The sequence below is a fragment of the Rhizoctonia solani genome, chromosome 16 (genome assembly GCF_016906535.1).
Source record: "Rhizoctonia solani chromosome 16, complete sequence".
Taxonomy (NCBI): domain Eukaryota; kingdom Fungi; phylum Basidiomycota; class Agaricomycetes; order Cantharellales; family Ceratobasidiaceae; genus Rhizoctonia; species Rhizoctonia solani.
The window spans coordinates 3,234,636-3,255,253 of NC_057385.1; the positions used below are offsets into that span (position 1 = coordinate 3,234,636).

At 49.6% G+C, this 20,618-nt stretch overlaps 3 protein-coding genes across 3 annotated transcripts; all 3 read left to right on the forward strand.

The window, feature by feature from the left end:
- Positions 1 to 1,870: 1,870 nt before the first annotated feature.
- RhiXN_02304 (AAA family ATPase) lies at positions 1,871 to 5,688 on the forward strand (the record flags this gene model as incomplete). The annotated part of the gene is made up of 12 exons (XM_043322123.1): positions 1,871 to 2,017; positions 2,066 to 2,527; positions 2,583 to 2,665; positions 2,716 to 3,419; positions 3,470 to 3,618; positions 3,667 to 3,814; positions 3,868 to 4,025; positions 4,097 to 4,260; positions 4,314 to 4,588; positions 4,643 to 5,024; positions 5,093 to 5,316; positions 5,375 to 5,688. The coding sequence occupies 12 exons, from the start codon at positions 1,871 to 1,873 to the stop codon at positions 5,686 to 5,688; spliced, it is 3,210 nt and encodes a 1,069-aa protein (XP_043187946.1).
- A 1,600-nt stretch (positions 5,689 to 7,288) lies between these two features.
- RhiXN_02305 (alpha-1,3-glucan synthase) lies at positions 7,289 to 12,169 on the forward strand (the record flags this gene model as incomplete). The annotated part of the gene is made up of 19 exons (XM_043322124.1): positions 7,289 to 7,591; positions 7,645 to 7,785; positions 7,835 to 7,971; positions 8,149 to 8,244; positions 8,295 to 8,386; positions 8,437 to 8,836; positions 8,866 to 9,072; positions 9,124 to 9,171; positions 9,777 to 10,104; positions 10,236 to 10,507; positions 10,570 to 10,646; positions 10,842 to 10,912; positions 10,963 to 10,977; positions 11,035 to 11,275; positions 11,340 to 11,451; positions 11,506 to 11,635; positions 11,696 to 11,824; positions 11,889 to 12,041; positions 12,092 to 12,169. The coding sequence occupies 19 exons, from the start codon at positions 7,289 to 7,291 to the stop codon at positions 12,167 to 12,169; spliced, it is 3,030 nt and encodes a 1,009-aa protein (XP_043187947.1).
- A 476-nt stretch (positions 12,170 to 12,645) lies between these two features.
- RhiXN_02306 (alpha-1,3-glucan synthase) lies at positions 12,646 to 20,344 on the forward strand (the record flags this gene model as incomplete). The annotated part of the gene is made up of 14 exons (XM_043322125.1): positions 12,646 to 12,998; positions 13,142 to 13,448; positions 13,502 to 13,809; positions 13,858 to 14,254; positions 14,304 to 16,357; positions 16,408 to 16,760; positions 16,815 to 16,978; positions 17,032 to 17,130; positions 17,184 to 17,470; positions 17,525 to 17,810; positions 17,872 to 19,483; positions 19,532 to 19,977; positions 20,030 to 20,174; positions 20,226 to 20,344. The coding sequence occupies 14 exons, from the start codon at positions 12,646 to 12,648 to the stop codon at positions 20,342 to 20,344; spliced, it is 6,930 nt and encodes a 2,309-aa protein (XP_043187948.1).
- Between the last annotated feature and the right edge of the window lie 274 nt (positions 20,345 to 20,618).

Below are 20,618 nucleotides of genomic sequence, written 5' to 3' on the forward strand. Positions count from 1 at the left end.
AGTCGGCCATTGTCGTTGCTAAAGCAGAACCGTGGTGGTCTTTTGCTGTTGTGAAGCGAGGCTGTATGATATCGCATGGTCCGATGGATTTACACTTGGACACAAGGCTCGCGACCAAGTTCTTCTTGCACTAGTTCGGGCGACTGCAAGATCTCTAGGAGACCCTCAAAGCGCCGAGTTATTAAACCAATCATGATTAGCACATTCCCATACAGGACGACCAGGGAGATTTACCATCAAACGCTGTTGTTTAGATCCAATTTTTTTTTTTTGTTCTTTTGCCAAACGTAGTTTAGCCGAGACGAAAGTCGGTTCGTTTGATAGTCATTTTATGCGTTTGTTTCAGCGTGTCAACTCAAGTGTGCAACACCATCAAGATACCTTGAGCGCGCCTTGCTCGGGGCCAGTTAATTTAATCTAGTATCCTATTCTCGAACGTAGGGCCAGAGGGCTGCACCACGTATATCTGTCTTGGTACGCCTTGTAGCCGGACCAGCTTGCGCCAATAATGTGCGTGTTGGAAGAAAGGCAGCCTATGTTGCCTATACTCTGTTGTCAGTAGACCGAAACTAAAACACATAGTTTGACCTGTAAACCTGAGCTGAAAATCAGAGAACGTAGCACATCGCTTATCTTGCCTACCACACGACATAAATCTATATTTTCTTGTAGCCACTCTCCTTCTGTACCTCCAGCCCGCCGCTGGATGGTGGCTTCTAGCCATAGCTTGACCACTCATGGTTTTGATAACATGAGCGCAATATAGCCATATGTACAATGTAAAATAGTAACCAATAATGATAGTATCCAGCTATTCGTAACTCAGCCTCTCTGAGTATGCTGAAGAGGTGTTTCGACGCCACCCGTACGGTAGTCTGCAAGTCATGTGCCCCCCCCCCCGGAGCACCGTGAACCCAAAAGGTGCGGATAATCCGCACCTTGGGGGAACACAGTGGAGTAGGATATACCCCTGATATTGACTTGGTGTCGAATCTCTTCAAAAGTAAGTATGTATGCCCAGAAGTGTCTAGTGGCTCATAGTCGATGTGCCGGCATACTCGTTGCCGTTGAAGTGGGGAGAGTTTAGCTTAGGCGCGTGATGGGTTTCAGATACCGACGTACGGAGTGGCTGCGGTCGGTTGACTCGTACGTATGTAGGCGCTATTTTTGACTGAAACTATTCACCAATGGCAAAACAGTCAAGCGGGCACCGCTGTATGCGTGCGCATCATTAGGAATCTCGCCCAGAGCGCATGTAGCATGTTCGTCAAGGAAGATGGGGACCCTGTCGATCGCCCCTCCGATAATGCGATCAAGCGGCTAACTAATAGTTGCAGAAGTAACTGCTCGTGAAAAAATCGAACCGTGTGCCTTAACGTCGAGGTACGACCAACTGGATGGTATCATTATTGGTTACTATTTTATATGGTATGCGAAGAAGAAATTTAAGCTTATATGCGATGGTCATCAGTTAAATTCCATCAAATATATGGTAATTGTAGTTCTTGAATTTATTACTACTCAGCGCCATTCGGTTCGAATTGTATTTTGCTCTAACGGAGCCATCTTACAGCGCCAACTCCCAACAATGATATGAGGACAGATGGATGCATTTATATCCTTCCTGGCACGTTTAGCTTAGGCACGTGACACTGGAAATTCCACATCTGCAGAATTAGACTGGTATAAATCATTATAATAACTGACTATAGGCTTCTCTCTGGGACTTGCCTCTAGGTAGCCTTCACTATTAGTATCTGATTAGTTCATCTATCGCAAGCTTCAGGCATATAGGGTCGATTTGATTATCCACAGACCTCTGTGAATTCTTCAAATCGGCTCTCTTTGTGTTCGGGCCGGCTCGACCACCATGCGCGCACACGTCTTGGGCCTGAGCGAGGTAAATGTTGAACTCTCGAAGGACATATGGGAGCAACTGTTCGATGGGAAAAAGGAACAAAACTCGGTGGTTGTGTTGGGAAGAGTCGAATGGGCAAAGATGAGCGAGGACCTTGGGGTCAGTACTTGGTTGTCAGTATATTGGTTCTACTCATTCCAAGTATAGACAGGAAGTTGTCTGATTCCATTCAATACTCCCAATACCAACGTCGATATCGTTTCTACAACACCTGTCCCCCTTTCTACTGTGTTCGTCTCTTCACACGCTTATACCCTATCACCAGACACGTACTACGAGCACATCCTCAAGGAGGGCGAGCTATCCGTCCTGGCCACTGAGCCCGTTCTACAAGGAATAGCTGTTCGAGACTACACACAGTTTGTTCTTGTTCCCACAACCCACTCAGAGTCCGATTCGCAGTGTGCCTCCGCCTCGGATGTATCAGAGTCAGTTCCCACATCAGAGTCTGATGCACTCGAGATAAATGAAGACTTCCTGAGAGGATGGGACCCAGTTGTGCACTCCCACCTACCTCTGACTCCAGTACCAACCCGTGGGATTGACGAACAAAGTGTAAGCGTCAGTACGCATGACTTGGCGAAACTTGGTATACTCTCTGGTGATTGGGTAGGACAATACTTTATCGCGCGATATATTCATTTTTATCCGAAACCGTTTTCAGGCCGTACTTAGTCCTGGAGAATCGCATGCCGACCGTGCAAGACTTGTGCGGGTGTATGCCAAGGACGAGACAACTCGCTCAACGTACGTTTGGAACACTGACATCGTTCCTATCAATTGACTCAAGGCTACAGAATTCAAGCATCACCTGTTCTACTTTTCAACACAATATCCCCAGCTTATACGTCTAATTCTATCGCCTCGAGCAAATCACCCTCCAACGAACTCTTCCTCCGACCTGCCTCGCACTCATCCACATCACTACCCCTCCCCCTGGCACGTAGCATAACTCTCGCACGGGTCGCTTCGAAATCAGCGAATGACAAACGGCTGGCAGACAGGGTCGTCAAGGCCCTGAGGGAGACATTGCAGGGTGTGGCTAACGACCAAAACAAGCACTCGCCGCTACTGTTAAAGCTAAACGACCTGATTGCGATTCACATCGATGGTTCGGAGCCTGACCTAGAGGAGTACGATACCGAAGAGGAAGAAGCACCAGGAAACGTGGAGAAGGCTGTCTCGTCGGTCGAGTTGGATATAGAAGCCTCATTGGTTAGATCGAGTAATGCAGAAGAAGGCGCAGGCGAGTCAACGCCGGTGTTTCTCAAAGTCGTGAACATCGAGTACACCCCCACACCCCTCACAAATGATTCTTCCAACCACCCCAGCGATAACAACTCATCTCATGATCGGACAACTACCGCGATCGCATTTGGTGAACTCGGGTGCTTGATCAATCCAAACTCTACGCGGGTTTCGATGATCGGGGTCGAACATGGGCTCGTTCCGTGCATGACACCGTATGAAGACGACGACGAGAATGGAGACCTTGAAAACGGTACGCCCAGGGACAGATGGCCGAGTTTAGTCCTGATATTGTTCCACCAGTCCTGACCCCTTTGTTACGGGCAACGCTTTTACCCAACGCCGCCCATTACGGTATCGCGCTATCTGCACTGGTCCGAGGGGCCAGGGGCTCAGGCAAGGCGCGAAGTATTAGGAGGTCCGCGGAAAAGATTGGAGTCGGCGTTTGGGAGGTATTTCATGTCCATTGGCTCATATTAACTGGATCCTGACGTTTGTAGATAAACGCATATACACTCATTTCCGACACAGAAGCCAAGACTGAAGGTGCCGTGCGAGCTCGTTTTGAACAGGCCGCGCTATGTGCACCGTGTGTATTCTTAATTAGGCATATCGAGGCCCTGGTGAGACCCGGCCAAGGAGGAAAAGGTAAGGGCTTGTTGATACTTTAACGTTCGGTCTTATGTGTATCCTCTTGCCAGAACCGGCGATGGCAGCTGTTTTAGCCGAATGTATTCGTGAACTAGGTGCAGCATGGGGGTCAACCGGGTATCCAGTTGCGGTTGTAGCAACTACTGCTGAACCGGATGCGATTCCTGTGGGAGTGATGGCTTGTTTCAGGCATGAGATCGTCCTCGAGGTGAGCTCAGAGATAGGAACTTGGCTGTTTGAGTTTATTTAATGGAATCAGGCTCCAGACGAGCGCCGGAGATTGAGGATTTGAACACGGTAGTAGCCAGCCAAAAGTTACCCCTAGGAGCCGATGTAGAATTAGGTGCTGTGGCTCGGGAGACCGCCGCTCTGCACGCTGGAGATTTGGTACATCTTGTAAGGGGGGCAAGGGACCAAGCACTGAAACGGGTGCTCAAAGAGCTGTGAGTACTCGTTCTCACTTTTAGGAAGCACCCTCTAATGCGTAAAACCGTAGCTCAAACTTGAAGTCCGAGTCTAAGTCTGATATCCCCGTTCCAACGGCACGCGACTTGGCGCTTGCGACTATACCAGTCACAGCACGGGACTTCGAGTTGGCGCTGGACGGTGCGAGAGCAGCATACTCCGAGAGCATTGGTGCACCCAAAATTCCAAACGTATCATGGGATGATGTGGGTGGACTCGCGCATGTAAAGGGCGAGATTCTGGATACGATTCAGCTCCCGCTAGAGCACCCAGAGCTTTTTGCGGACGGGATGAAAAAGCGGAGCGGTAAGGCTTCTCACTCCGAATTTCTTGCTTGTGATTGAGAGCTTCGCACACTAGGTATCTTGCTCTACGGACCACCAGGAACTGGCAAAACTCTCTTGGCAAAAGCAGTTGCGACTTCATGTGCACTCAACTTTCTCTCTGTCAAAGGCCCCGAGCTGCTCAACATGTATATCGGAGAGTCTGAAGCCAACGTGCGACGAGTGTTCCAACGAGCTCGAGATGCAAGACCGTGTGTGGTATTCTTCGATGAGCTGGACAGCATCGCTCCTCGCAGAGGCCAAGCAGGAGACTCGGGTGGTGTGATGGATCGGATAGTCAGCCAAATTCTGGCAGAGCTCGACGGGATGGGTACCGGTGGGGGCGGTGGCGAAGTATTCGTGATCGGAGCAACAAACCGGCCGGACCTGCTGGACCCTGCTCTACTGAGACCTGGCCGGTAAGTAAGCAAAATGCACTCATTGAACATACTGTTCCTGGATCACCCAATGACAAAGTAAACCCCAGATTTGATCGAATGCTCTACCTCGGGGTCAGCAAGACGCACGGAGATCAGCTTCGAATCCTACAGGCGTTGACCCGAAAGTTCAAGCTCGACCCCGGTCTGGAGCTTGCGGCCGTTGCTGAACGGTGCCCGTTCAATTATACAGGAGCAGACTTCTATGCATTGTGTTCGGATGCAATGCTGAAGGCGATGGCCCGTAAAGCGGAAGAGATTGAGCGACGAGTCGGTAAGTCTGGACGCGCTCGTCGATTGAGGCTGTATCCTGACGTCCGTACCTTCGAAAGCTGAAATCAATGCGGCACCTCCACTTCCCGAACACTCGTACCCCATGACGGCTCAATATTACCTCGCGGAACTGGCGACCGCAGCCGAAATAGATGTACTGGTCAACCAGGACGACTTTGAGCGGGCATTGAGCGAGTTGGTACCCAGCGTTAGTGCGAGCGAGCTCGAGCACTACCGGGAAGTGCAGCAAAAGTTCGCGTCATCCACAATCAACTCGATTGAAAAGGAACAGCAGGCCTCGGAGAATGGCGTCGATAACGATGTTGAGGCTGATTTACCAAAGGTAGATAAAGGGAAAGGAAAGGCGGTTTAGGTCTTCCCGGGTATTGGTACATAGCACTACCTAGCGCTCTCGAGTCCCGGTGCGTGGTCGAGTGAATACTATAAGGTATAGCCTATGTTTCATGACTCTCCTACTCTCGAGCCCTGGCTTGTACAACAACTAGCTGCCATAATTCAGAGTTGGTAACGCAGATGTCACATTTCCGGTATTATCTATTACTCAAGAGCCCTCGAATGGCATGTTGTAGAATAGAATTTATATCCAATGTAGACATTGGTTTGTGCCAGTATGAGTTAACCCGGGTCGACTATGCGCTCTGTCTGTGTTTGGAACCCATCATGTCCCTAAGCTAAACTCTCCACTTCGTCATCACTACAATGACAATGGCAACGAGTATACCAACACAAATGCGAACTGCTAGATACCTCTTGGCATACGCACTCACCTTCGAAGGGATCCGACACTGGGCCCAGATCAAGGCCATATCCTACGCTAAGGAGCCTTATGACTTGCGACCACCGCATAGATGGGGTCGAGACACCTCTTCAACATACTCAGGTACCGCGGTCTCGATCAACGGAGAGGCGGGAATGATGTTCACGCTCTGACATCCGAACCAAAAGCTCGGTGACATACCTCGGAGGCTGGTGAGGCGCTGCAACCGCATACTTGGAGGCCCTCCCCCGGCTAGTGTCTCGGACCAGAAGAATGATCAAGCTCAAGTATACGATGCCGGCTGTGGATGGGGAAGGGGTAGAAGAGATAATCATAAAGAGTACAGCTAATTAGCAAGCCTGTAGAGCGCCTAGGGAGTAAGGCTACTCGTTGACTGGATGCTGGAGAAGCAACTGCCCGTGGGAGAAATGAACTCCTGTACCTTTCCGAGGTACCAATAGCTGGGTGGTATAATTATTAGTTATTGTTCTGGATATAGTATGGATGGGTGCGGCATCAAGCTACATGGGATAACCACGGGCTCTATTGCACTTATGGTATTGAAAGTTTCCATTGGTATGACGATGCTTTCTCTGCAAAAACCAAAGGTGTCATAAAACAAGGGAGAAAGATCATGGTGTCATGGCATATTATGATCCCTCATCACACCATGACACTATGATATCCCCCTCCCCCTATTACATTACACCTAGTTATTGCTAATGACACTTTTAGTTTTTTTGCTGAGTTGTATCAAAGTTTTTGAAGAGACAGTGATCGAAGAAGAGTCAAAGGGAAGCTATGCACTGCTCTGAGTTATAATAAGTTAAAATAGCTCCCTCAGTAGATTTTCTGTATGCTACATATCGACCGCTGATGTACTCTGCAAAATCCATCGGAGCTCGCGAGCCCGAAATGCTCGAGAAGCATAAACGAGCTTAAAATGAGCGTCTCGCTTAAGCTTCCCGAGTATTTCGGGCTCACGAACTCCGGCGGATTTTGCAGAGTGTAGGCTGTACCCGTATAAAAAAACTGAGTTTGCCAAGTATGTATCGTAACGGTGTCTATTGCCAATTTCCTAGCCACAACTTCACCCACCTCCGCTCAACGATCACTATTGGTCTTTGATTTTGTCTCAAGTAATATTGGCAACCTAACTAAACCCAAACCCAGGCAAAAAATAATAAATTCGAAAATGGATAGCGACCATGGAGATGATATTCTAGAAACAATTATGGGAGACGCGTCTGTTGAACTCGATTCCACCAAACACCAGCCTACGGGAAATACTGGGAGCTACGAAGACGTCGCTCGTGAACTCGAAGAAGACATGTTTGAGGAGGACTTCAGGCCGGAAGGAGGTGGTGATACAACACAAGACGAAGATGATCCAGCAACGTGGTTATGGAACCAATACGCAGGTAGCGAGACGGCGAGCCAAATCGACATGAAGAGTGAATACGAAGATGAAGGCATGGATGTAGATTCAATGGAAATTGTTAACGAACAAATCCACCAGGTCGAACAAAAGCACCTAAAGACGCTTCAAAGGAGAAAGTCAAGTATACCTCGAGTGGGCGGTTACTAGTCCCGTCCTCCAAGTCGAGGGAAGCTAAAGCTTTAGCCGGAACTATGGAAGCAGTGTGGGAAGAACTAGAGGCAGAGGCAGAGAAGAAACCAGCGGCGTCAAGAGTGAGTTTCCCTAGGAGCACTTTCACTTTCACAAGTTCATACATGGTAGAGCAAGAACAGATCAGCACCCAAGACATCTGCTTCGAACAGTACAGGGGGGACACCCCAACCTCGTCCTTCGAGTGGCACCGCCAGTAACACGGGCTCAAAGTCAGGCGCATCCAAATCCAAGGCAACGGAGTGGGGGTAAACAAATCCGCCGCTTCTGCATTGGCCGCCGCGACAAAAACTGCGAGTACTAGCAAGACCAAGAAAAAGAATGAATTGGCTAAAAAATCAAAGATAAGGAGGCAAGATCACGTTCCGAGTCCAGGCAAGTCGAAACACCTGCACCAGAAGTCAATTTTCTGCCCAAGGTTTCAGTTTCCGAGCCTCAGAGGAACTAGAGGAGGATACCCGGCTGTACTGTGTGTGCAAAACCAGGTACGACGAAAACAAGGTCATGATTGCGTGCGATAGGTGAGTACAAAACTACGGCCAGATAGATGCATCTTACGATGTATATACAGATGTGATGACTGGTACCACCCGAACTGCGTAAATCTGGCAGAATTCGATGTTGATCTTATAGATCAATTTGTATGTCCATTATGTGTTGCAAGTACGTGGCTCATATTCTATCATTACTCATTTCTGAGACTTTTTGTCCAGAGCATAATATTCACACAACCTATAAAAGCCGGTGCGCAGTTAAAGGATGTAACCGACCTGCACGTGCTCCCACTTCGAAATACTGCTCCGATATCTGTGGTATCAAGGCTGCTACCGCTCGGCTCCAAACGCTAAGAGCACGGGGCGTCGACTTAGATCAACTGTGGTATGCAGCAAAAGACGCGCGACCACCCGACGGAGCCGTATATGTTCATATACCAGGTCCTACGCCTCATCCACCTCCGGCCGGTATTAACCACATAGGCTCGGGGGCAACCAAAGTCTTAGATGGACGCCAAAAAGTGGATTTAGACAGACTGGCAAAGTTGGTCGAGGAGTCTGGACAACTCAAATCCCGCAGAGCCGCTCTCGAATTAGACCTCAGACATCTCAAAGCAAGGTTGCGACTTCTCAACTGCGCGGGCAAAGGAACGAGAAGGTGGGAGGCGAGAAGTGTGGATTCGATGCGCGGATCGTGATGGAAGATGAGGATTGGGCTACGTGGCTCAATGATACTGGCCAATGGGCGCTGGAAGAGGGCGAGGGCGACGAGGCCAAAGCCAAACTATTTGCTATTTATGAAAAAAATGAAGGGTCATTTTGCACAGGAAAGAAACGGTGTGATAGGCACCAAGGGTAAATACAGCCATTTATGAACCTTGTTGATGCTAATTTAGATGCATGTAGCTGGCAAAACCTCAAATTTGCGGATTCTCCGCGGAATGCGACTCCAAGGTGGGCTTATATTCTGTCTTTAGTATTCTAGTTGATTTTACCCCGAAACTCTTAGCAATTGAAGCTTGAAGACGTTATCCTCAAACACCAAGAGGTTCAACGGAAGATTACTGAGTTGCGCAAAGACATGGTTTCAATGGCACGGCCACCCTCGGAACGTGCCGCGCTTCCTCCACTTCTCGAAGGTACCTCGGCTTTTGACTAGGCATGGATTATGCTTGCAACAGCATGTAATTATATATCTTCTATTTCGGTATATTTATATCTCCGTTAGCCATCTCCACCGTAGATGCCGGAGATTCTAGTGACATGTAATGCCAAATCCATGCACCGCTTGGCCCCGTCTAACTACCCCAGAAAACCACTATCCGGACACCTGTCGTAAACCCCATAGTTTCATTTACCTTGAGGCTGTGGACAATCCACGATACACTTGCAAATCATGTAGTCTAGGGACGACAAGGTTGGAATCTAGTCCTCTGATTTCAACTCGGTTAAATGCCTCGTAATTCAAACAAAACCCGTGGTCGTATCGACTATCACAGAGATGCCCTTTATCATGGTTAATTAACATGTTAGCTCAAACTGCAAGTCATAAATTATAGGCTCCAAGGGGCGGGATCTCAGAAACCTGGACTAAAGGGCTGGGCGATTGAATATCACGTGCTTACCCCGGACCTGGACGCGTTCGCACTTGCCGATCACCGCGCTGACATGCCACCTAAAGCCTTGCCAGGCAGCTCGAGTCCTATCATCATACTCACCGACACTGATTCGGATGAACCCAAATCTACTGTAAAGAGCACTACGGCCATCATAACTAGAGGCGCTAAACGCGAGCTACACAAAGGCCGGCAGACAACATTGGCTGATTTTGCCAAGTCAAGTGAGAAGATTAAGCCTGGCTCCACGCCCAAGTCTCGTTCTGGCACCGTAAATACAGAGACGCGTACTTCTGCTAAGCCGGGACCCAGTTCTTCGCCCATCCGACGACGAACCCAGTTGTCACCACCTATTAAATCCTCAAAGTTTAGCGTCAAAAAGTCACACTCGTCACCTGTCAGGCTAAATCTGACGAGGATGACGAAGATGTACTGGCGCCTACGGATGCAAGTGCTTCAAGCGATGGGAACATTGGCGCCGTCCGGTTTGAAGGAAATGGGCGGCTCCGAAGGAAGTTGCCGTGGACTGTGATGAGTGATGAAGATGAAGACGAAGAGACAGGCTCCGGAAAACCGAGCTCGTCGTCCAACGTCAAACTACGCGTCGAAGATGAAGCGAGGATGAAGACGAAGATGTGGCGCCCAGACGTGTGGTCAAACGAAAGACTGTGGCTGTTTCGGCGAGCGATTCAGAGGAAGAGGAGGTCATGGCGCCGAAGAGACGACTGATCCGTAGGCGGCCCGTGGGACAGGACAACTTGTCTAGTCAAGAAGACGACGACGACGATCCTATGGACGGATTAGACGATCAAGGTATGTTTAGTTGAATGCATGGTATTCCGGTTTATTTTAAAGAACCTATTTATAGCTGTACTGGATTCTCGGCTACGAGACGCACCTGCACGGAATAATAAGAAGATGGAATTGAGGAGAATCTAGCCAGGCTGAAACGTACGTTAATCGGATTTTTTGGTGTATCCTGGATCAGATTTCTCAAATTATGCAAAGGCCGGAAATTGAGACACGACACGCCACCGGCCGAACATTCGCCCGGTGAAGGAGAAGATGAAGATGAGGCTGTAATTAGACCACGTGGACGGAGGCTGTATAAACTTATCCCTGGAGCAAGGCCAAGCCAACCAACGTTGCAGGAATGGGTAGACGGGACAGTAGATGATGAGCCAGAGATTGCGGCTTCCAGTCACCGAGCCCGACCAACGATGAGGACGAAAGCGAACAAGGGTCGGGATCGTCAGATAATGACAGTTGGATCGAGGACGACACGAACAATGGGGCCCCGCCGGCCATTTTACCCGAGGGATATTCGATGCTCGGGCACCAGTCGCTTGCCCACCACTTCAAGGTGGTTATGCAATTATTTGTACATTTAGCGTGTCTGAAAGCCAAGCAACGGCGGGAATTCAGAGAATGTGAACAAAACGGTAAGGTTTATACGTTCCATCATCTGGTGCCTGGATTACTTATTTCACCTGAGCGTCTTGCTAGATCAGTATTTTGGCTTATCATTGCGAGCGCTAAGGAGGAAAATGGACGGACTAAGGGATAGCTTGGTTACATCCTCGATTTGGACAAGTGGTTTCAAAAAGGCCCTAAATACGTGAGTCAGTGAACAAGCTACTGTCAAAATTATCTATTCACAGGCACGATCTAGGCATCCTGAACTGGATATCGTCCATCTGAAATTCGCCGTGTCGGGGTGCGGCGCATGTCGTATCAGTACGCGGCTGTCAACATTCAAGGGATCCTTGGCTGGTGATGATTACAATCGTGATACTTTTGAGGTGAGTGCGCCGCGTTTGCACGGGTGTTTATATGCGGGAATGATCATGGCTTGCTGGCAGCCCATACAGAGCCGTTCAGAAAGTGTGGACTCGGATGACTCCGACAATGAAGAATCCAATTTGAGGTTCGACCTTGGTCGGTTTTGTCGTGCTCGTGTAAAGTGTTACCACGATTTTATTCATTGGGAGGTGCGCCCAACTCAAAATCCAACTCAGCGTGGGGAAATAAATTTACAGTGTTATTGTGTTACAGTGGCAATTGTTTGAACTAGTATCAAACGAGATTGAGACTCTAAAGACGGCACACCGGCGCAAGGACCCGGCTTCATCCAGAGGCCAGCGGCCGGCCGCGAATGATCCGGACGGAATTATGAACTGGCTAGATGGACGGGGGATTGTGCAACAGGTTTGTCACAATTGGTAAAAAGTGGCTATTGGCTGACGTGGTTGCCGTAGGAATGGTCTCGGCTAGAACAGCTCATGGACAAGGCGCGTGGATTGGACTATAAGAAGGATGATGATGATGTTGAGTGAAAAAAAATGGGCCAAGAGAAAAGGAAAAGATGGGAGATAAGAGTAGGATTGACACTAGATGCTTATCTGTGGAACTTAGGGATTGGAGGATGTATGCATGTATCTAGACTTTTCCATCGAGACGATCGTAGGGCGGGGCCAGGGACTGGGTGACAAGAGTTTGAATAGACCCTGATTTAAGGGTCCGTTTGAGATATGGTCTGGAATAGGGACCGGAGCGGTGGATCCGTGGATTGTCGGCGGTGGCATTTGTGCTTAAAGTAGTGAAACCGGCTTGGAGTTTTCAGATTCACCTTCTTCCGTCTCTCCTCTTTCCGCACTCGTCTCTAGTTGAGGCTGGTTTTCCTTGCTGTGGATTGCTCTGTTTTGCTGGTTGTTTTTGTATTGTTAATCTATTTCGAGTAGTGGGGATGAGACTCCCAAGACCAGGCCCTCTGGGTCTGGCAGCACTTGCGTTGCTTACGGGCACGCTTGGAATGCCATACAACGAGTCGCTCACCGACTACAATCTCAACATCAAACAAGGCACAACAAACGTGCTTGAATACGATTCAACCCGCCCAAACACCACCTACACGCCTTCTCCCGCCAACTGGCGAGAATATCCCATTTACACCATTTTGCTCGACAAATTTGCCGATGGAGAGCCCAGCAACAACGACTACTTCAAAACAATGTTCGAAAATGACTGGCGCGAAGTCAATCTCCGCTTTGGTGGCGATGTCCGCGGTCTCATGCGAAAACTCGATTATCTCCAAGGCATGGGCATCGGTTGCATTTTCATTGCTGGTACTCCTTTCCTCAACATGCCATGGCAGGCTGACAGTAAGTAGCACCCTTTTTATGCTTTTCATTCCATCCGATATCGGTTTTTTTCCCTGGTTACCCATTTTTCTCGCGTTTGATCGCGTTCCATTACTTATGCTCAAATATGGTAATTCATCAAACCTATGCTAACCGTTCCCGATATAGGTTACTCCCCATTGATTTTTCTACACTTGATCCTCACTGGGGCACAATCGACGACTGGCGTGCTCTTACCGATGCAATTCACGCGCGCGGCATGTATCTCATGCTTGACTTTACAGTCGGAACCATGGGTGACATGATTGGATTTGCTGGCCACTTGAACACTTCTACACCTTTCTCCATCGACGAGTACGACGGCGTATGGAAGCGTCCTCGCTACGCGCCTTGGGGAATGATGAGTATCCAGACTTCAAAATTAGCAACGAGCACAACGATACCTGCAAACTGCCTACCATGTGGAACGACGGCGGTGAAATAGTCCCCATTGACCACACCGGCTGCTATGCCTCCGAGTTTGATCAGTACGGAGACATGGAAGCGTTCGGTGTCCACCCCGACTGGAATCGTCAGTTGTCCAAGTTTGCTTCCGTACAAGATCGTCTCCGTGAATGGAACGCCAATGTTCGCGCCAAGATTCAAGTGTTCTCATGTCTCACCATCAAGGCTTTGGACATTGATGCCATTCGTATCGACAAGGCCACACAGGTCACTGTGGATGCTCTGGCTGACTGGTCAGCTCATACTCGCCAGTGCGCCAAGGAGATCGGCAAGACCAACTTTTTCATCGTCGGTGAAGTTACTGGTGGTGACACTTTTGGTGCTCTTTACCTGTAAGTTGTCTCGATCGATCGCACCGTCCCATTCTGACAAGTTTCCAGCGGTCGAGGCCGTACACCTACCCAGCGTCCTACCACATTCGAGCTCGGTGCGAACCTGACCAATGCGCAAAACCAGTACTTTTTGCGAGAACAAACCCGACACTCGCTCGACTCGGTCGCTTTCCACTACTCAGTGTATCGTGCGTTGTCTCGTATTCTTGGAATGGATGGTAACCTTCAAGTCGCCTACGATACTACACCCAACTTTTTCGATGTCTGGACGACCATGGGCAAAACGAATGACTTCCTGAACGCCGAGACTGGAGAATTTGATCCCCGCCACATGTTTGGTATTTCGAACTTTGACGTTTTCCGCTGGCCGAGTCTGGTGAACGGTACTCAAAAGCAAATGCTCGGGACATTTATTAATTCGTTGCTGATGCCTGGTATTCCTCTGGTAAGCATCGTATTAACCTAATTCGAATATTGGTCTAACGACCTGATAGCTCTACTATGGCGAAGAACAAGACTTTTATCTGTTTGACAACGGAGCGTCCAACTATCTCTTTGGTCGTCAACCCATGACCAGCAGTCAGGCATGGCAGAGACATGGATGCTACAGGCTCGGATCGGAACAATACTTCAACATGCGCCTCGAAAAGGCTCTCCTTGGTTGCGAAGATGACTGGAATTCACTTGATCACTTTGACCCTTCAGCCGGTTCTCGTCGTATGATGGCTCACTTCCATTACCTCCGCAAGCAATACCCAGTATTGACAGATGGCTTCCGTCTCTTGCAAAACGGTAATTGGACGTCGTATATTCAACTTCCTGGTTCGAACAGAACGCAGACCGAAATCGGCTGGTGGTCCGTCTCCCGTTCCCCTCTTCCTGGACTACAGGCCAACTTCAACTCCACCGTGAACGATGTCTGGATGGTCTTTACCAATATGAATGTGACCCAGACCTACTCGTACGATTGTAACAGCGCGCTCTGGGTATCTACTCCTTGGGTTGGGGGCACCAGGATTCGTAACTTGTTCTATCCATTCGAAACATACGAGCTCGAGAATTCACAATCTTCTTTCAATGGCAATGGCGCTGCTCCATGGGTCGGATGTCTTCCTACCATTACTCTTCAGCCCTATTCGTTCAAGGCGTTTGTGCCGGTTGCCAACTGGGTTCAGCCGCCTCCGATGCTCACTCGCTTCTCGCCTGGCCACGATACACGTCTGCACGCCGAGTCTGGGGATGCCAACGCCACCACTATCAACATTGTTCTCGAATTCAACACCGAGATGACTTGCACATCAGTTACCAATGGTATATCCTTCAACATGTCGTCTACCGTTCGCGGAACCCCTACTCTCAACGCCGGTTCGGTCCAGTGCGGAGCCGTTACGAATCCAATCCAGCCTACGCTCCCTGGTGATACTCCTTCAGCATGGTCTTGGTCCGCGACCCTTACCAACGTGCCGGATGGCATTCTCGACATTAGGGTCAACAATGTCGCCGCTGCGGATGGTCGTACCACAGGCACTTCGGATCACTTCCTTCTTCGCAAAGGATCGTCTAAGAACGTTATGGTGTTCCCAGACGCTGATTACGATAACGATGCTTTTGGGTATGCCGATGGCTCGTACTCGTTTACTCATAGCGCCCTTGGAGCGGACATGTTCCGTTACACCTGGAACTATGGCAAGAACTGGTCGACTTGGGCAACTTACGAAGAGAAGACCACTATTCCTGGAAACCTGTTTGAGCCTACGGAGGACATGTTTTGGGAAGGCCAACACTTGATTGTTCAGTATTGGGCCGAGCTCGCTGGGTCTGCGACCGCCGTTGTGCACGCTGATCGTGGATACGCACTCCCTCGCCGCGTTCCTCAGTTCATCGCTCGTGGTCCGTTCAATACCTGGGGCTTTGACAAGGGTATCTCTGCGCAAATGACCATGAACGACAAGGGTGTCTGGGAGCTCCCAATCATGGCAACCTGGCCTAGCTATGTACAGCTCAACGTCTTTGGCTACGATGATTACTTCTACGGAGACACGAACGGCGACGGTGTTATGGATCGCCTTCCTCCTAACGCGGCTTCTCCCAACTATCTCAACATGTCCGCACCTCCCAAGCCATATCTCTCCTGGGCACTCATGGTCGACGACAAGACTCAACGTTGGTACCTGGAGCCCCGTGGAAACTCGGCCGTCGGAGCCATCATGTACGCGTTGCTGCTCTCTATCCCGCTGATCACTGCTATCATCGCTGTCGTTATCTTCCGTCGCAACTTTTACGAGATCAAGGTCAACAAGTGGGGTACCACTCCCAAGGCTGATGCTTCGAGCTACTTCCCTATCCTTGGAGCTTTGGGTATTATGAAAGCGAACCAGCACGGCGACGATAAGGGTATGCCCGGTACCCCGATGGGCGAGAAGCCAACGCACGGTACCAAGGTCTATACTGGTCCTGTCATTGGTTGGCCCGAGAACCCACAGAAGAGGCGACAAGTCCTGATTGCAACACTCGAGTACGAAATTATTGATTGGAAGCTAAAAGTCAAGTGAGTGCTATGAATTGTTGCCGCTTATTAGGTACTGATTGGATTTGTAGGATTGGTGGTCTCGGTGTCATGTCTTCTCTCATGGGTAAAGCCATGTCCGATTGCGATATCTACTGGGTTGTCCCCAAGGTCAAGGATCTCGAGTATCCTGCTGGTGAACCCGCAGAACCGATTGAAGTTATTATCTTTGGTGAACCTTACCTCATCGAGGTCGAATACCACGTTTTGGACAATATCACCTACATCATTCTCGACTCTCCCGTATTCCGTGCACAAACCAAGGCCGACCCTTACCCCGCTCGCATGGACGATTTGTCTTCGGCTATCTTCTACTCGACTTGGAACCAGGCCATTGCAGAGACCGTTAGGCGTTTCCCCGTTATCGATATCTACCACATCAACGGTGAGTACCTTGGCTTTGTACAGTCGCGTAAATAGTCCTGACTGTATTCGATAGATTATCACGGCGCGTTGGCCCCATTGTACTTGCTCCCCAAGGTCCTTCCTGTGTGCTTGTCGCTTCACAACGCCGAATTCCAGGGTCTATGGCCTTTACGTACCAAGGAGGAAATGAAGGAGGTTTGCTCTGCGTTCAACATCAGCAAGGAAGTCTGCACCAAAGTACGTAGTTTTCTTTTGGTTGATGATATAATCGAGCTGACTGGCCCGAATAGTATGTTCAATTCGGCAATACGTTCAATTTGCTTCACGCCGCAGCTTCGTTCATCAGTGTGCACCAGAAGAGTACCGGTGTAGCTGGTGTGTCTGACAAAGTACGTGCAGTGGCTGGCTGTCGTTGGAATATTGCTTACACATTTGTTCACAGTACGGAAAACGCTCTTGGGCTCGCTACCCCGCTCTGTGGACATTGAAACACGTCGACTCGCTTCCCAACCCTGATCCTTCCGATATTGCTGCCCTTGACGAAAAGCCAGTTGACATGATGAATGTCGAAATCGACCAAGACGCCGAATCCAAACGACCAGAACTCAAGCGCCAGGCTCAAGAATGGGCCAATATCAAGCAAGATCCTAAAGCTGACTTGTTCGTGTTCGTCGGACGTTGGTCCAAACAGAAAGGTGTCGATGTTATTGCGGATGCTATGCCCTCGCTGTGAGTGCTTTCTTGTCTGCTGCTGCTCGCACGTGCTGATTCTTTCATATCTAGACTTGAGAAAAAGCCTTCGATTCAATTGATTGCTGTCGGTCCTGTTATCGATCTATACGGTCGGTTTGCAGCCGAGAAACTTGCTCGTCTCATGGAAATGTACCCCGATCGTGTTTACTCTAAGCCCGAGTTTACTGCACTCCCACCTTTCTTGTTCTCGGGTGCCGACTTTGCTTTGATTCCCTCTCGTGACGAGCCCTTCGGTTTGGTCGCCGTCGAATTCGGTCGTAAAGGTGCTCTCGGTGTCGGATCGCGTCTCGGTGGTCTTGGTCTCATGCCTGGCTGGGTGCGTTTTCCTTTACTTCTCGTCATGAAGGGTGCTAATCATATTCATTTACTAATTTCAGTGGTTCCCTGTCGAGTCTACATCTACCAATCACATGTTGTCGCAATTCGCGAAGACAATCAAATTGGCTCTCAAGTCCACAGAAGAAGAACGTGCTGTCCTCCGTGCTCGTTCGGCTATGCAGCGTTTCCCTGTCGTCGAATGGCGTCAGCGTATGGAAGACTTCCACCGTCGTAGTATCAACACATCTCGTCGACTGGCTGGCCCTGAAGCTTGGTCTGAAAAGGATTGCATTAAGCCTGGCCAGTCGGGTAACCGTGCTATCCAGGGTATGGATACCGAGGATTGGAACCCGCTCCACAAACCTGAGCCTACACAACCCAACTGGGACGCACAAAGTACTCGTAGCGGCATTTCCATGGGCGATACACTTCATGCACCTCATCTCGGACACCAAGCAAACTCGTCTCGAAATTCTGTCCAGAGTGAAGCATCTGATTACGAAGACCATTCGCGTGCACCGTCTCCTACCGGCAACAGGCCAGATGATTTTGGTGGCTTCTTGAACAGGGCGAACAGGGCTATTGCTCGGGAACATAAGCATGTTGCTGATCCGTTCCTTGACGAGAACGCTGCTCCTCATCGTCCGTTTGGCACACATTCACGTGTTGGCTCTGTCGAATCGATTTCTTCCATCATGGATGAGAAAGGCGCTTCTTCTCCTCTCAACAAGGCTATGGCATCGTTTACGGACGCTGATGGCGAGGTTGCTCAGGCCTTTGTCGCAAAACTCCAACTACTCACCGCCGAGAATTCCAAGAGCGAACTGTCGATTGAGAAGTTCTTGACTAAGAGTGAAGAAGCATTCTTCGATAAGGTCAAGCGAGACAAGATCAACTCTAGCGCTGCATCTATCCGGTCTCACCGCGACTCGAGCTGGGGCACCCCTTCGCACTTTGACTCTCGTCCTGCTTCACCTGCATTCCCTCAAACTCCAGGCACTCCCGGACAAGGATTTGACACCAAGAACTACAGCGGTCCTTTGCCCAACGAGAATGACACTCCGAACATGACCGCACTTCAGATCAGAATGCAACACACTATTTACGGCTGGCCCTTGTACACGATCATCATTGCCCTTGGGCAGATGCTTGGCGCTACCAGTTTCCAAATTACACTCCTTTCCGGTCAAGGCTCGCAAACCGATCTGCAATTGTATGTTCTGGGAGGTATCTTCCTCGCAGCCTCGATCGTCTGGTGGGCGCTGTTCCGTCTCAAGCCCTCGGTTTACGTGCTTTCCATCCCTTGGATATTCTACTTCCTGGCCTTTTTCATCATCGGTATTCCTGCGTTGTCAGATTCCCTCGCGCCTTACCGTCAAACATTCGGTAGCGCCGCCACTTGGGCTTATGCTGTAGCTTCTGCCGCTGCCTTCTTATTCTTTGGTCTCAACTTTGGTGAAGAAGCTGGTGCTGCGACCGAAGTCTGGACGATGCGTGCATGTATTGTTCAGGGCTCGCAACAGGTTTGGGTGGCAGCTCTTTGGTACTGGGGTTATAGGTTGACTGGCGCCGAGCCGAACGTCAGGCCTCCTTGGTGGACAATCTGCATTCTCTGGCCTCTGGCATTTATGAGCTTGGCCTTCGGTTATTGTCTCATGTGGGGCTTGCCTGGTAAGTACATTGGCTATCACACTGGCTGAGTACTCATGTTTTTTTTAGAATACTACCGCCAAGTACCTCCAAAGGTGCCCAACTTCGCTAGGACCTTGTTCCGTCGTCACATTGTTGTCTGGTTCTTGGCCTCCGAAATCCTGCGCGACTACTGGCTAAGCGGACCTTATGGCCGTAATTGGTCATTCCTATGGAACTCACCAATTCCTAAATGGGCCATTTTACTCCTCGTCATCGCGTTCTTCGTCGTGGTTTGGTTCCTCATGATGTACATCTTGACCCGTATCACCAAGACCCATACCTGGTTCCTACCCATCTTCGCTGTCGGTCTCGGTGCTCCTCGTTGGTGCCAAATGCTCTGGGGTACCTCTTCGCTTGCCTTGTACATTCCTTGGGCGGGTAGAGCTGGACCTTACTTGGGTACCTCACTCTGGCTCTGGCTCGGTGTACTTGATGCTATTCAAGGTGTCGGTCTTGGAATGATTCTGCTTCAGGTGAGTTTTAATTTACTCCATGCTGTAGTCCTCGTCTGACCAATTATGATAGACACTCTCCCGTCTCCATGTTTGTGCTACGCTGGCGCTGGCACAAGTCATTGGTAGTATTTGTGTCATGGTTGCCCGTGCAACCGCACCAAACCGAATTGGGCCTGGTAGTGTGTTCCCCGACGCCGCCAAATGGGACTTCTCTGGTGAGTAGTCACGTGTAAGCTTGGTTTACTCCGACTCACCCAACCTCACAGATGGCCTTTCGGGAAGCCCAATGGCATCAGCACCATTCTGGATCGCATTGGTCTCTCAGCTCATTATTGTATTTGGGTATTTCTGGTTCTACCGAAAGGAGCAATTGTCTCGCCCATAATCCTTTCGTTCCTTGCAATTTTATGCCTCGATCATGTCCATATTAAACTCTCGCATAGTCTCTCTCTCTGATCCCTCATAGAATTTGGCTGCTACCTCTGTTATCTTACCAGTCGGACTCTTTGTTGCCTTTTTGCCATATTGTCGGTTACTAGTTACTTCAAAATCAATGGACAGTTTTATTTGACATCGTACCCGTAAGATACCCAGCAAAGAACTATTTTCTGAAAACAAAGTGCAATGACGCTAAGGCCGACTCAAAACAAGGGGTGGGA